General features: G+C 39.0%; 1 protein-coding gene and 1 long non-coding RNA gene across 9 annotated transcripts in view; both read right to left on the bottom strand.

The window, feature by feature from the left end:
* The window catches only part of cngb1a (cyclic nucleotide gated channel subunit beta 1a), a 51,070-nt gene extending 35,679 nt beyond the window's left edge, over nt 1-15,391 (bottom strand). For 7 of the 8 annotated variants that reach the window (XM_030076896.1, XM_030076901.1, XM_030076918.1 and 4 more), the window contains exons 1-12: nt 15,261-15,391; nt 11,440-11,620; nt 10,638-10,677; nt 10,486-10,537; nt 7,610-7,715; nt 6,703-6,722; nt 6,562-6,576; nt 4,878-4,986; nt 2,669-2,695; nt 2,099-2,123; nt 714-795; nt 274-416 (exon numbers count right to left, since the gene is read on the bottom strand). In XM_030076896.1, coding sequence (XP_029932756.1) covers nt 274-416; nt 714-795; nt 2,099-2,123; nt 2,669-2,695; nt 4,878-4,986; nt 6,562-6,576; nt 6,703-6,722; nt 7,610-7,715; nt 10,486-10,537; nt 10,638-10,677; nt 11,440-11,619 — 799 coding nt within the window. In that variant the 5' untranslated portion in view covers nt 11,620; nt 15,261-15,391. The remainder of the gene's footprint in view (nt 1-273; nt 417-713; nt 796-2,098; nt 2,124-2,668; nt 2,696-4,877; nt 4,987-6,561; nt 6,577-6,702; nt 6,723-7,609; nt 7,716-10,485; nt 10,538-10,637; nt 10,678-11,439; nt 11,621-15,260) is intronic. The other variant, XM_030076909.1, reaches the window with a different exon arrangement.
* LOC115377148 (uncharacterized) lies at nt 899-2,092 on the bottom strand. The gene is made up of 2 exons (XR_003929908.1): nt 1,194-2,092; nt 899-1,162 (listed from the first exon to the last, which is right to left on the bottom strand). It is a non-coding gene; the product is annotated as an uncharacterized LOC115377148 (long non-coding RNA).
* Nucleotides 15,392-15,601: the final 210 nt, after the last annotated feature.

The following is a 15,601-nucleotide window of genomic DNA, read 5'->3' as shown; positions in this document are numbered from 1 at the left end:
GCTCTAGTATTTCACTTCCTCCATATCTGTTTTCCTCTCATTGTTACTGAGTGCTGGATATTGTCTGAATTCTCCAAACGATAACTGTTAGTCTCCTGCCATTGAGCTGGACTTCCCCCCAGCTAACTTAATCCACTCAAAATGTTACATAAACAATGTTTGAGTTTGATGATGATTAGCAACAATAAGGAGAAGATAAGTGAAATAATAATACATTTTTCAAAAAGGTTGAACTATCCCTTTAATATAAGTGAAGTTGGCACAGAGGGATACCTTTACTAGGTGGCTCACTCGGTGGCTCACTCGGTGGTTCACTCGGTGGTTCAATCTTGGTTGTACTGTCTTGCTTGACATGAACATGGATCTCTGGCTGGGGAACCACCTTCTCAATGCTTTGCTTTATCCATTGCAACATACTGGGATTAAAACACACATAAATTAGAATGATGAAAACACACATGGCACTGGTTTGGTGGATGCTACAACCAAATTGCTCTCCTGGCACTCATCAATTCTTCAAATGTATTTTTTGGCGCTTAATTCTTCATTTAAATTAAGTTTCTCTGGTGTTGGTAATGATACTGCAAACATACTGCTAACTCTAAGAGAATCTTAGTCTGAATTGGTCATACTTTTAAACAACAGGCATAACAACAATCAAATTCATAAATACTGAATATCAGCTCAAAGTAATAAAATAAAAGGACAGAGACCTGGGTGGGAATGGCTTGTTGGTGGCTTCCTCATGGTCTGACTGAACTTCCACCACAGGAATGTGAGGAAGCGGCTCTGCATCTTAGAGAGAAGGAAAACCAGCTCGATCATTTAACTGCAGGCAGTATAATGCCTGGATCTCATCTGTGTGCTATGGCTCCATCAGCAGGAACATTTATAGGAATTTTTTTTTTTTTTTTTTTTTTTTTACCCTATTTTAATTCAAGATTGTGGTCTTTCAGTTTGGGAGTATGACTTAACGAATTCACATTCAGATTTTGTAATGGTTTCCCTCTAAACCTGGATATTGCCCCCAACCCTTTGGTGCAATAACCCTGGCAAAATTCCCAAACCAATAGGATGCTGATACTTCTACAGCTCCAGTGGCTGCTGCCTGGCTGCCTGCTAAGCCCTGACATTACAGCCCCGTCAGATAGTATCACCGGGCCTTCTTCCTCTACTCCTCTGAAGCAGGTGACTCAACCCTGCGTCCTACAAATTATAATCTCACACAACTAAACTGCATTCTCAATTACGTTTTGAGCAGAACAAAATTTGTCACAGATTTTTGTTTGTAACATATAACAAGAGCTTTTGTAATCATTCATTCATTCATTCATCTTCTAAACCGCTTATCCTCACTAGGGTCGCGGGGGCTTTTGTAATCAATTAGTCTTTATTCCAGTTTAGTTGTATGGGAATGACATTTTTAGCAGACTGTGTTGGGTGGCTCTACCAGGCTACCTGTCCCTCATTGCTGCCACTTAGTGGGCAAGCACAAACCCTAGCACTGATGGGAGGCCAGTGTGCTATACAGCTATGTATATGTAGCTATTATAGTAAAGAGTAAGGACACTGGCATATATTTTAACTGTCCATTTATTCCAAAAGTCATAAAGAAAGCTAGGGAAGTACACATAATCAAGCCTTGCAGGGGAGGAGTGGATGAACCCAGTTAAAGAGAAGTAAAGTGAACATGCCTGCAAGGAGGCAAGAAATATGTCATTGATCAACACTACACCTGGCAGTCTTGGTTGGGGAATTTTGAAATAGTTACTGCAAAAACTAATTAGAGAGCAGAGCAGAAACTCGCAAGCAGATTTTTCATGAGTGCGCAGAAGCAGCCGGAATGCGACGAGAACGGCTAAAGCTGGAACACAGAAAATCTGTGCAAGCAACAATATATGAGGGCAAGCATACAGTCTGAGTAGAAGCAAAGCAAATCTGAGCGTGAGCAGGGGCTATTTGAGTGCGAGGGCAGGGTTTTGAGAGAAAGCATTGGAAAATCAGAACATGAAATCAAAACGCCATACTCTCAACCAGAAAGACCACGCCGTTGAATGAAGATAGGAAAAAAACTGCATCAATTTGGTGCTATTCTCACCTGGTACGGCTGCCATTTCTTGCACCTGATGGGAAACAAAAAATCAGACAGCACGAGGTTAATACAGGTGTGAACTCTGGATTAGCTTTTGAAATGTGTGTCAGTGAGTCCATAAAAAGGGACAACATTCAAAGTTGCAGCTTTTCTGACTATCTTAACAAAAATCATTTCACATACTCACCACTGAAAAATATGTTACAATTGAATGGATGCTACAAATTTTGAGTAATATAGCTCACTTTATGTAAGCAGCCTACTTGATTCTAGGAGGTTACTTAGTGCCTCAGTAAGCTTGTTAACTTTCCTGCAACTTGCAAGTAGTTGTTTTCAATTGTGGTTTCTCAGATTGCTAGTCACTTTGCCAAATCTCCTCTGTCCTGAAGTCATGCTAGTTTTACATATTTATCTGTGTAAATTTGAGTGCTGTGGGTTTGGTTTCCCACGCGCAGGGTTTCAAAATGGCCACCGTGGAGTCAACCTAAAACTATCAGTCTGTGTGTTCATACCCAAATCCTCTGTTTGGCTGACACTGACTTTTAAATAATGTTGGGAATGTTTTGAGGTGTGTACCATTGGCTGTGGGGGTGTTGTATGGACCTGGCCAGTTGAGGAAAGCAGTAAGAAAAGAAAGAACAGCAAGGTAAAACATTAATTTATGTATCTTGCAGATCATCTGCCATGTGCTTCTTCGATGCCTGTGCAGGCTTTATGGATGGCAGCTACCTCAGCCTCAGGCTAGGTGACAGCTCATCAAGACGAGTGTCAGGGGCAGGACCCCATTCAGCTGAGGGCCTCCTCCTCACAGAACATGATGCAAGCAAAACGATGGCAGCTTGAAAACATACACCTCAGCTAGCAGTTCACATTACTTTCTTTTTTAGGTGTTGCAAGGGACTGCATATGAAAATATGCATCCACATTTATGTTTCAAATGCTGATTGATGTGCACTATTCCTGACAAATAAATAAACACATAAACACGCTGTCCTCCACCAATGGTGCATTCCACTTCCCTGTCTGGTCCACAATCTTTACAACCCACCTGACTAGAAAGGAGAAAGGAAAGAAAGGAAATGTTTGCTTTACACAGCAGATTATCACTTCCATGGTTTATGAATGGCAATGATTTGGTTAGCTGAAGAGGCAGAACACTATAAGGTGGCTGTTTCCATCAAAAATTCAAATTTGAAAATCAAAGAATTTCAATTAAATTTTTACATGATTTTCAATTTTTTTTTCTCCAGCAATGTAAAATGTGGGTGAATTGATCAAATGTTTAAAAACAGTGGTATGGTCCTTTAAAGCATGAATTTGTTGGGCCTGGCACAATTCAGTCACTTAGCAGTAAACCACCTTTTACTAAAGCTAAGGCCCACACCTGGAGGCCTGTCTACGCTTTCTCAGCTGGTCCTGGGTTTTGAATGGGCATTCTTCCAATCATAAGCCTGAATCTTCAACTTGCACTGTGCTCCTGTCCATTTAGTTCAAATGGGATGGTGTGCCATAGATTCTGAGTGTGCAGCTGAATTCACGGACCATTACAATGTTACATGAGCAACACATTAGTTGTACTATCAGTTGTAAATGGAAAGTGATGATTCTCACAAAAATCTCAAAACCTTAATGAACTTCACTAACCAACAGCCGGTTAATTATATATACACTCCTGATCAAACTTTACATACACACACATGTATGTATACAAATCTGTCTATCTATATCTATATCTAAATCTATATCTATATTTTTAGCTGTAGTTATAGCTATATCTATAGCTACATCTATGTACATATGTGTGTATGTATGTATGTATAATTAACAGCTTGTTGGCTAGTGAACAAGGATGATTTCCATCATCTTCCATGTGGTGGATGTAGTTGTGGTACTTCTTAATTATTTTACCTAATTCCTGTTGAAGAACACACGTACATTCATTGACTTCTAAAGGTGTTGGGCTTCATAGGGATTGCTACAAAGCATCTCCATCAATCAGTGATCTTTGCTGATTGAACAAGCCATAACATCACCAGAAATATAAATGTCAACTTGATTTTGTGTTATGCTTTGAATAAGAATAAAAACATTGAGTGTTTATGAATACATACATGTGAGAGTAAAAGAGTGAAAGAAATCTGTAATCTGTAATATGTATCACAGATTCTGGAGTCATTTGGTTGTAGATACCAGTCATACATTACAAGAAAAAAAATCTACCAATAGAACTAATTAGCAACAGATTGTGTAAGAGTTTTTTAGTGTGATCATTTTGATCATAGCAAGTTTTCCTCTCTTCACTGCTATCTCCCTAACTGTTAGTCATTTATAAATCCTTTCTAACTTCTTATCCATCCTATTTGTCTTCTCCAGTGAAGTTCCTCCACACACTCCCTGCATTCACAAGCTATCAGACATTGGGGGAAAAATAATTTCCTACTTGTAAATTCAAGATAAACAGCAATCAGTGTTGGATGCTGATGCTGGTTAGGCAAAGAAAGTCTTGCTAATGAAGTTTCTGAATTATGATGAAATGATAACCTTTAGTTTTCTCAGCATGATCAAACAAAAAGCTTTTGAGTCAATTTAAATGTTTAAATGAAGTTTGTTAGATTAGCTTGTTGATTTGGTTTAATTTCCTGAGCATGTGAATGTAATGCTGATTAGCACCTGACTTGGCAGTCTCAGATGTAAACCTCCCGGGTCCGACACAGCAGACACTCACAGGAGGGATCCCACTGTACTACTGTAGGATTAACTGGTTATTAGCAGACATGGCCATTACCTCTGTTACCTCCTCTGGAGGCGGGGGTGTCTCCTTGATCTTCATGTCAGGCTGTGGAACAACCTTCTCCAGTCCCTGGACAATCCAACCAATCATTCCTGCGGCAAGTCTGTGGAAAAGGATTGATTGACAGGAATTTCACTGATATCTGCTTTGCAAAATTTCATTTTGCAACTGCTTGACTGTGCAGCAGGCGGCACTGCAGAGCCAAGAAAGCAGCACACTAGCAGCCACAAGCTCTTTAGGCAAAGCTCAGTGCATAACCACTCTATGTGAAGCTGCAGTGCAGGAAAACAGGCTGTCAGCAAGTGTGAAATTTGCAAGTAAGAGTAAGTTCTGTTTCGATTCACCTAATTAAAAAGTAATATGTAATGAAATCACTGCAACTTGACCATTATACTTGGCCATTTAATCTAAAACCTGCTGAGTTACTGAGTTGACTGAGGGAACTGGGCGCAACCCAAAGCCATCAGTGTCAACGATGGCAAAGTCATTTCATTTTGAAGTGGATTTTCAAATGACATAGATCAGGGTCTCTCAACTGTTTACCACCACAAGGGCCATTTTATTCTCAGAAATTAGACAAAGTCCTGCCAACAGTTGCCCCACAGAATTTGTTCTTAAAAGTTAATAAAACAAAATAAGACAGAGAAAGCACGTAATTTATTTACACAAAGGATATCCTTCTGTGATATAATCTGGATCGTATCTGCCATGAATCTGAGAACTTTTGTTCGGAATACTAGCCCCACCATCATTTTTTTTTTTTTTTGTTTTGTTTTGTTTTGTTTTGTTTTGAGAAAAATTACTTCTCAAATAACATTACAAATGCACTTATATCTACTCATAAATATTGAGATAGCTACATTTAGTTACATATTCATGAAGAAAATTGTAAATTCTTTTTTTTTTTTTTTTTTTTTTGTTACACACCACTAAGGGCCACTAGCATTTTCATAATGCTGGGCCCAGTGGTTGAGAAACCCCGGCATAAATGTTATAACAAAAAACAAAACAAAATTTGTGTGTATATTTATATATTATCTATATGTGAAACTATGTTTTTATATGCAAGTGGCCGCTTTCATACCAAGTAACATGCAAGGTGCCCATATAAGAGGCTGTGGGATGGTAATCTTGTTCGAGTCCTGTAAGTTATACAGGTCTTAAATTTGGTGGAGTGTTGTGTTGTATAGTTCCCTGACTGTGATGGAGTCCACATGGTGGGGAAATCTCCTAATTAGCTGCTCTGTGCTCCCTGGACTGCTAATCCACAACACTGATGTGTCTCTCCAGTCACTTCCATAGCAAATCAGCTCCCAAAATGACACTTAGCACATAAACAAACATAAACAAAGCAGATTAGGCCAATAAGAACAAGTCCCGGTACCCACTGTTTTTTTTTTCTCTTTGTTTGTTTGTTATTACAATTATTTGTGACTATCCGTACTGTCAGGTTGTTGCTTCCTGGCGCAAGGCTACGATGCAGAAGCTGCCGGATCTACTTTCCAATTCAAATAGGAAAATAGCAAAGAGACTTTCTGCGGTCAAAGCTCAGAGTGAAGCATCAGTCTACAATGCAATTCTATCTCATATGAATGAACTGTGCATACTGATGCCTGGGATTTATAAAGCAGCTTAGTATCAGACATAGCATTAATATTTTACTTGCGTTATTACTTACTCTTGCCCTGGTTGACTGTTGTCCACAGAAAATATAGAGAACACATGACATACAACAATAAGCTACTGTTAGTTCAACATGCACACCTAATAGAAAGTAATGCTATCTCTATGGTACACACACAAACACAATGTATTTTACCTGCTAACTGCTTTTTCTTCCTGAAGATAGAAGAGATGAGGAAAGGGAAGGAATGAGTAAATATTATCATAATGCCCGACTTGGACTCAGAGCAAGACAGCTGTAAAAATGCTTCTGTTCTGAACTTTAGTTGGGAAAATGATAAGGTACAGTGATCAGATGCATCATTACCATAAGTTAGCATATGTTTTGGCAACAACAAGTACACAAGATCGCAGCACCAGCCTTAGATGGTGTAATTTTGAAAATGCCAGAATGGAGCAATGACACACAGCACTCCTTTATGTTTCATCAAAATCTAGAGGCATAACTATCCAGCCATTGTCTTGGTGAATCGATTTTGAATTATGCAGGTTCAAATGAGTCGATCAGAGACTGAGAAACTGATATTGGGCTCGAAATAAACCTGAATTTGAACTCGAACTTAAAAGAAACTGATAGATTTACTTTCGGTTCTTAGAAAAACACACCAAACTCACATAGGGTAAATACTACGAGGTGTAAATTGTTGCACAAACCCTATTTCTTGTTACACCAGGCCTGAAAAACAACACAACACAAAAGCATGGCTGACTACACCTAAAATCCAAAGTCTGCAAAACTCATGGCTCCCACAAGAGAAATGGCAACCTAGACAAAAGCTGTGCAGTGTGCTGGATTTGTAGAATGGAAATCAAGTACAAATCTATCAACCACAGCACCTAGCCATCAGTTTAGTGAAAACTTTCCAGGCATATGAAGATGTTAAAAAAGCAGAGACGGCTCTGTTGAAGCTGACCGAGTGGAAGCACAACCGATGACTGGACAAGTTGCACAACAATGGACTATGTTACATTCACTGCCCACTATATTTATAAAAAAATGAATTTAATAAAATAAATGTATATATAAAGTAACTCCGCCTCACCTGGGCATCAGGGCTGGCCTTGCCAGGGCCTGTGGGCTGAGGGAGAGCACTGTTGATGCCCTGCGAGATCCATGTCAGCATCCCTGGCTGTGCATTGCACTGAGGACTGGAGGGGAAAAAGGATTTGATTGTTTAGATCCCAGCTTTTAAAAGTTTACCAAAATGAAGAATTTCATCCCTCCACCATTGTTAGCATGGCTGACAACAAGAAAACCTTAAACATGTCTGAGCTGATCTTGGATGTATTTATTTATTTATTTATTTTTTATCCACAACTATGAAACTAATGGAGATAGAAAGGGCATTTATAAGGGTAAGAAATTAAATTACATTATAATTTAAGTGATAGGGACAAAGTATTTGGATAAAACAACAAGCTGAAGAATTGTTTTTTTTTAAATTTTATTTTATTTTATTGGCATGAGTCCTTCAGGCACACCTTCAAGCACCTTTTTATCCATTTCATACAAAACAAAGCAAATGCATCAATGTGGAAAAATAAATAAAAATAATCAAAACTCAAAACTCCCTGCCCCCTGCAGTCGTGACATAAGAGCCCACAGTCATACAGTAGTAGTGCCTGCAGCAGCACTGCCCCGTTTTAAAAGGGGGTCCAGGTCATCTGGTAAGGAGCTCATCAAAAAATTTCAGGCTCCAGTAAAAATCCTCTCACTATAACCTCAGTGTGTCCGCAGGCACAACTTTCAATATGTCACGTTAAACAGAATGCACTTGGCCAGAACAAGCCATTTCTGCGGAAGATTAGAGGGACTCCAGGAGAGATTTCTATCTGGGAGACAGATATAGTTCAGTTCAAAAGAATTATTATTATTAGTATTATCATTATTATTTGTTGTAGTAGTAGTAGTAGTATTTATAATAATGATAATAATATAGAAAATAAGAAGAGTCTGTAGTGTTATGGTTATTCTTTTAAGACAGTAAGTGGCCAGGAGAAGAATCATGATAAAAACTCAACATTTTTGCCCGTTCATTTCTCTGCTCTGCTGAAACTGAATGAGCCAAGTTAAGATGAAAAAAATACTCCAGATCTTCCTGCTGGTTCTATCAGCAGAAAAGCAAACATAAGAAAGCTGACCTCAGGCTGGCTGAGCAGAGCTTAAGGAGATAAGGCAGGAGAGATAATGTGTGTGACATTCCTCCCTCTCTCTTGATCCAACACTGCCCTGAACCTGACAAGAGGTCAGGCCTGGTCACTGGGTTACACAAGGCCTGTGTTTGTCTACCGGCTCTCTTGCTCACTTTGTTACAAAGTAGGGCCTCCACAATACTTGTGCAGAATAGAGAATAATTTGTGCTTCATCTGGTGGTTTGCTGACGGTCAGTATGGTGCAGTTATGGAGGCTTCATTGTGCCTCAGAAAAACACATGGTTTCCCTGAACTGCTTTGCCTTGGCTGAGGGCTGTTGGGGCCGGGGCGTGAACTGAACCATGACTGGAGAGGACTGGAACCACTAAAGCTGTCTTAAAGGGGTAGAGGTGGTGGGTGGGGGGTGGAAGCAGGAGCGGAGCACAGACATTGACTTTTTCTACTTGGAGGGAAGACTAAAAACTTCCGCTCACCTTTCAGTAGTCTAAATCTAGCCCTTTCATTAAAGAGATAGTTAAACCATTTTGAAAAAACGCAATATTTTTTCATCTCCCCCCAGCTGTTCCGTAGAATAGTAGTGCTGCTAAATTTCACTCATTGTTACTTAGTGCTGGATACTGGCTGGATGCTCCAAATGCTAACTGTTAGCCTCCTGCCACTGGGCTGGACAATAAGAGGAAGATAGCACCACTGCAGTGCCATGTAACAGAAAAATCGGTGAACTATCCCTTTAAATAGACAATAGACTCAGTCTAAGTATTACGAGTTACTCTCAGTTGTTTTAAGCTGAGCTATGTAAAATTACACTTTATTTTCTTTATAATATTATGGATTATAGCAGGTTGACATGCCTTTCTTTATGGTCTGTTAGCTTGACTGGCCTGTGTCTGACAGACAGCAGGTCATGTTAATGTGCCTCTTTTTGATTTGATTTGATTTGATTTGATTTATTTATTTTTTGAAAACAGGGACAAGGTACAGGGGACATTAACCCGAAAGGGAGAGATGCACTGTACAAGGCTATAGCCCTAGAGCTAATTTCCACCCTTAGTCCCTGAACAAACAAATGTACAATCATTAAAATATTGTAAACTAATAAACCATCGGCCATAGTTACTTACAAAGCTAATACAAAGCTCAGACCCTTAAAACCCAAATCCCCCCCCGCATGTGCTTACACACACACACACACACACACACACGCACACAGCCGCAGGTGCGACTACAGGTGCGAGCAGCTCTGGTGTGACAGTAGCCATTGCTTTGTTAAGCGGGAAAAAGTGTGTAGATTTGTTGAAGGTGTGAGTTTGGTTGGGAGGCTATTCCACTGTTTTATGGCAGTGAAGATGAAAGACGATTTACCAAAAGCAGTCAAAAGCAGTTTGTTTACAAGCAGAAAGATACCATTACTATATTATTACATTATGACACTATTATTTAACATGTATGTATCTATATAAAACAAAAAGCAGACTTTACAAAATGATTAACATATTTACGATTTATAACCCCCTCAAGAATTGCTGAAGGGAAATTTTTCTGTCCCCCCACCCCTGCTTGATTCTTGAAAACATGTTACCCCTAGAGATTTAAAAATCACCTGCCAGCTGCTAAATGCAACATCACAGTAAATAATTAAATGAACAATGATCATCTGCATGGGAATATAATGTATGATAAATCTTGGTGATTTTGTGCTTATTTTCTGATTCATTATTTCATCCCAGTGTGTGCCGAAGGTGAGGGAGAATCATGGGTGGCTCACCCGTTCTCCGCTGGTACTTGGCCGTCCTCTTTTTTCTTGTCTGCTTTGGCAGCTGTGGGGACAGAGGGACAGAGGGACATTTGGTCAGGCTGGAGCACAGATGCCTCGACATAATGCTGACAATGTGAGGCCGCATCCTGATGACCCCTTACCTTCATTTTTGATTTCATCTTGAAATGTTACCTTCTTCTCCTGTTCAGCAACACAAGAGCATACAGGCATTTGATGTATTAGAACAATATCTAATAAACTTTGTCTGGCAGTCTACAAAGTGCTGAACCCTTTGTATTATTTATTTTTGAAACTAGTAACTTGGTCATTTTCTGTCAGTTTTCCTTGTGAATTATCACTGATTTTTTGCTCATTTTTGGGTCATTTTTTTTTGCTAATTTTAACCTTTTTTTTCCCATGTTTTTGAAAGAAATCAAAAGAATTTGTTCAGGATTTAAAGGTTGCATTCAGACGCCTTTCACAAGCATTTCAACACAAGAATTTTGATGTCAATTCAGCATCACTGATCTGCTGTTTAAATACATGATTTTACTAAATGTAGCATTTACTAATTGTTTTGGCTTGTAATATTATTTATTTATTTGCTTACTTACTTACTTACTTACTTACTTACTCGCTTACTTCAAAAAAAAAAAAAAAAAAAAAAAATCCAGTAATTTCTTTTTTTTTTTTTTTTAGCAATTTGCTCATCTCTTTTTTTCTCCACGTTGCTAAATGAAATCCAGTGAGTTTGCTCAGGTTGTGAAGGGTTAAAAATCACACAATGCAGCAGCCCCTATCATAAAATAAGCTTATGAGTTAAACCAAGGCAGCGCTGCAGAAACAGGGGAAATCACAGCCCATATGAGGGGGCAAAATCATGTGTAAAAGCACCATGATGAGCAGCATGATGCCAGCAGTGGACACATGAGTACAAACGTATGAAGAGAGGACGTGGCTTACAGGTGCTGGAGCAGGAGGTGGCGCCGGTGAGGGAGCAGGGGTAGGAACAGGAGTGGGAGCAGGAGCGGCAACAGGAGCAGGAGCAGGAGGCGGCTCAGCTGCTTTGTCATTGTCCTCTTCGACTTTCTTGGCCGGAAGCTCGGGAGGCTGAGGAACCACTTTCGCCACCCAGCTCAACATCCTCCAAAACAACAGAAGCACACACACTTCACTTACAAAAAATAACAGGTGAAATCACGAGTGAAATAAACCATGCGATTTAATTATTTCACATGTGAAAAAAAGAAAAACAAATATTTCACATTTTTTATTTCACATGTGATTTCATATTTGTTCACGTGTGGAAATTCTAAATGCTAAATCCACATGACTTTGTGTGACCAATTTCCTTTTCCGGTGTGGAAAATTTCAATCATGTGAAAATATCTAATTCACGTGTGACAATGTTTTCTTTTCACATGTGAATTGTGGAGAATTTCAATCATGTGAAAATCACGTGACATTGTTTTCTTTTCACATGAAAATGCCATGTAAAAAGCCAATCACGTGAAAAGGTAAAGTTCACATGTGACAGTCTCCTTTGAACATGTGAAAATATTAATTCACATGTGAATATTACCAATCACATGTAAAAATGTTAAATTCATATGTAAAAAACAATGTGAAAAACAAGCGCTCCAAAATCACGTGTAGTTTATTTCACATTATTTCATGTTTTTTCACATGTGGAAATTCTAGTTTGCAAGCCAGTCACATGTGAAAATGCTAATTCCACAAGACTTTGTGTGACCAATTTTTTTTTCACATGTAGAAAATTTCAATCACATGAAAATAACAAAGGGAACACGCATGGGGAAATATCTTGTTTTTGTGTCAATTTTTTTTCTTTTAATATATGAAAATTGTAAATCCCATGTGAAACAAAATCACATGTGAATATTGCCAATCACATGTGAAAATAGTAAATTCAAATGTGAAATGTGAAAATCCCATGTGAAAAGTTCAAGTTCACACATGACATTATTTTCTTTTCATATGTGAAAATGTAAGGTCACATGTGAAATGTAAATCTTCACGTGTGACATTTTCACAAGGGTCCTGATGACTTTTGGGGGAGAAAGACAAACCTGCAGAACTATACCATATGCCCCCGACCCCAGCCCCCAGCCTCCCTATGTGCTTATGAAGTGCATAATGGCGTTTAGATCATGTCTGGCTAACTGTCACTTTCAATTAGGGCTGAGTGAGCATGACCCTAATCTAGCCACAGGAGGTTTCGCAGCAGAAAATAGCCATGTCACTGTGTGCTGTACTCACTGACTTACAGTTATGCTCTACGCACACCATGAGAAGACTGAAATAATGCAGATCTCTCGTGAGTTGCATAATTTCTGTTCCTCAGCTGAGCAACTACTCGAAATAGTGTTGAAATTTGCAATATGGCCTAGTGCCAGGAGCTGCTGTTTTTTGACAAAGGTAAAATGTGTGACAGAAACCTGTTGTAAAGAAAGTATTATGATGCTACAGGGATGCTCTGGCCTACAAATTGTAATTTCCAGATGTTAAAAAACAAAAACATATTTCATACAGACATGGTACAGGTCCCAGCAAAAATGACATCATCATCAATAGGTAAAATTACAACATGATTTTTTTTTTTTTTTTACCATATGGTTCAACCCTAATATCAGAGAAGCAGAAACCTCTATAGGTCATTGCCAGGAGTTACATGTCACAGAAACACAGCTTTGATTGTACCTGTTTAATGAAATGCATTAAATCTGGTTCATGTGTACAGTGTGAAGGGGAAGCCACTGAAGGCAGCCACACTGCAAAAAAAGCTCCATCTTAAGAAGTCATTCACTCTCATTGTCAGAGTTAAAATCTTGTTTTTCTTCAAACAAGGAAAAACTGCCAGTGGGATGAGATAAGCCAACTTGCTTCCAGCGGTAATCAAATTGTTTCCCAAAATTTTCTTGATCCTAATGGGTTATCCTACCTAATTGTGCCTTGTGTCCACACATTTATACTTTAAAAAGTCTTATAATTGAATGCTCAAATTCAATTTTATTCAAATATTGGGCCTTAAAAGTCATACAGTAGCCTTTAATTTGCATTTATGGGGTCTTAAGTCCAGCAAACATTTTATCTACTTTTATTTAGCCATCTTGTTTTGCCAAAATGAATCAAATTCTGGATCAAAGTCAAAATTTCTGATCTTACAAAACCTAAATTACCTTGGCAAGACACATCACATAATTGTACCACAAAACCCCTCTCTAACCTGGACCAAATATGTAGCACTCACCTCTCTATTAACCAGTAATGCTTATTTGAATAAGGAAAATGTGATTTGTCCAAAATTTGTGTTGAAAAGCTTTTGGAGAGCATTAAATGTAATCTCTCTGGCACCTGTGGACTAACAAGTTACTCTACACTGAAAACAAGTGGGATTATCTCATCCCCCTGGCAGATCTGCTTTGATCTTGTTTAAAGAAAGACAAGATTATAACACTGAAGACAAGACTAAATGACTTGGTAAGATGGAGATGTTTTTTGCAGCACTGCCTGCCAGCTGCTGAGCAGATGGTCCCAACATTACACCATCACTGCTTCAATTAGTCGAGAAACTACTGATTCAGCTCTGCACTGTTGTATGGGCTATACTGTTCAAGATTATGTCATAGCAGGCAATATGGTGAAGCCAGCCTAGTATATGGAGTAAGGTTCAACGATATATGTTTTGAAGCTGACTATCATCATCATCATCATTATCATTCTTAGTGGAATTGATAATAGCTGATATTTTATTCTTTTGTCATGATTAGTATCTTTCATAATGATTTACAAGTTTTTCATGCTCAAAATTTCAAGTAATGCTGGGCAATAAGGACAAAATCAAATATTGATTTCATTATCAATCAAGTATCTGATATTGATGTCATTGTATTCCTATGCGATTACCAAGCAGGTAAGACCAATTAACAGAACAGCCACAAACAGTTGATGAGTTCTGAATACTGCATCCCCTTACAGTAAGCCTTTAAAAATAGGAGAAGACAACACCTATGTCATATCACAATATCCAAAATCCCCAGACGATATCTAGTCTTATATCATGATAGTGATATATTATTGATGTATGGCCCAGCCTTACTTCCAAATCTTACGTGGCTCCCCAGAGTTTTATTCTTGTCAGAGAAGAAAAGCCTCTGAAGCACCATGCAATTCTTTCACATACTGCCTTCAGATGACGAAATAATTTACCCGAAACTGCATACTAAATAAAATCTTCTATCAGGTTTTCAAGACTCCCTGTGGAGCTGTGCTCAGGGACCTCCATACGGTATCAGAGGTGGACAATATCAGGTAATAAAAGGCCAATATCGCTCCAATGTATCTGCAAACTGATACTGCTCTTAACCAAAATATGGACAACAAGCAGTTGGTTTTTGCATGCATACAAGAATAATAATTCAGTCATTTCCCCTAACATAGAAACTCAACAATTCTAGAAACATGATTCAAGTAAAATGAGGAAGACGTGACTGATAGAAGTATTGAAAACTGCCCTATAGAAAAAATATGCAAGACTAGAAAATGGCCCAAACTGCATCTTTCTCCATGAGGGATAACACAACTCATGACAGTGCTCATAAATCCAGATTTTGGTCATCCTAAAACTCAGTTCAAAACCCAATGCAAGAGCCAGTCCACACAAATTTATACAAGCTTGGTGATGGCTGGGTCTAAGTGTGTTTTGGGGTGTGATGTGGAGTCCAGGGGTGTGTAGGAGTGTGCAGGGGGTCTCTCGGGCTTACCTGAGGGCTTCAGCGAGGGTCCTGCATCCCAGAGGCTGTGAAGCTGTGAAGGCTGCAGGGATCTGAGCGATATGGGAGGATTATAATTCACTGGGTTCTGCTAACAGGATTACTGGCTGAAGGACAGAGCATGTCAGGAAGGGGGCTCAGATTAGTGTCCCGGCAGCTGAAGCTCCCTGGAGAAATATTAAGGGGAAATCTGTCCCACAACACAGTTATTCTCCTGAATCCTTGCACCGGAAGCAGGGATTAACACTTTTCAAGTTCAGCAAGTCTGCATTGTTTTGTGTCTCTCGCTTCTTGGTGGCTCCCCTCCTGCTAATTTGACACTGAAACACTCA

Source organism: Myripristis murdjan, chromosome 3 (genome assembly GCF_902150065.1).
Source record: "Myripristis murdjan chromosome 3, fMyrMur1.1, whole genome shotgun sequence".
Classification (NCBI taxonomy): Eukaryota; Metazoa; Chordata; class Actinopteri; order Holocentriformes; family Holocentridae; genus Myripristis; species Myripristis murdjan.
This window is presented reverse-complemented; position numbering and strand designations above follow the sequence as displayed.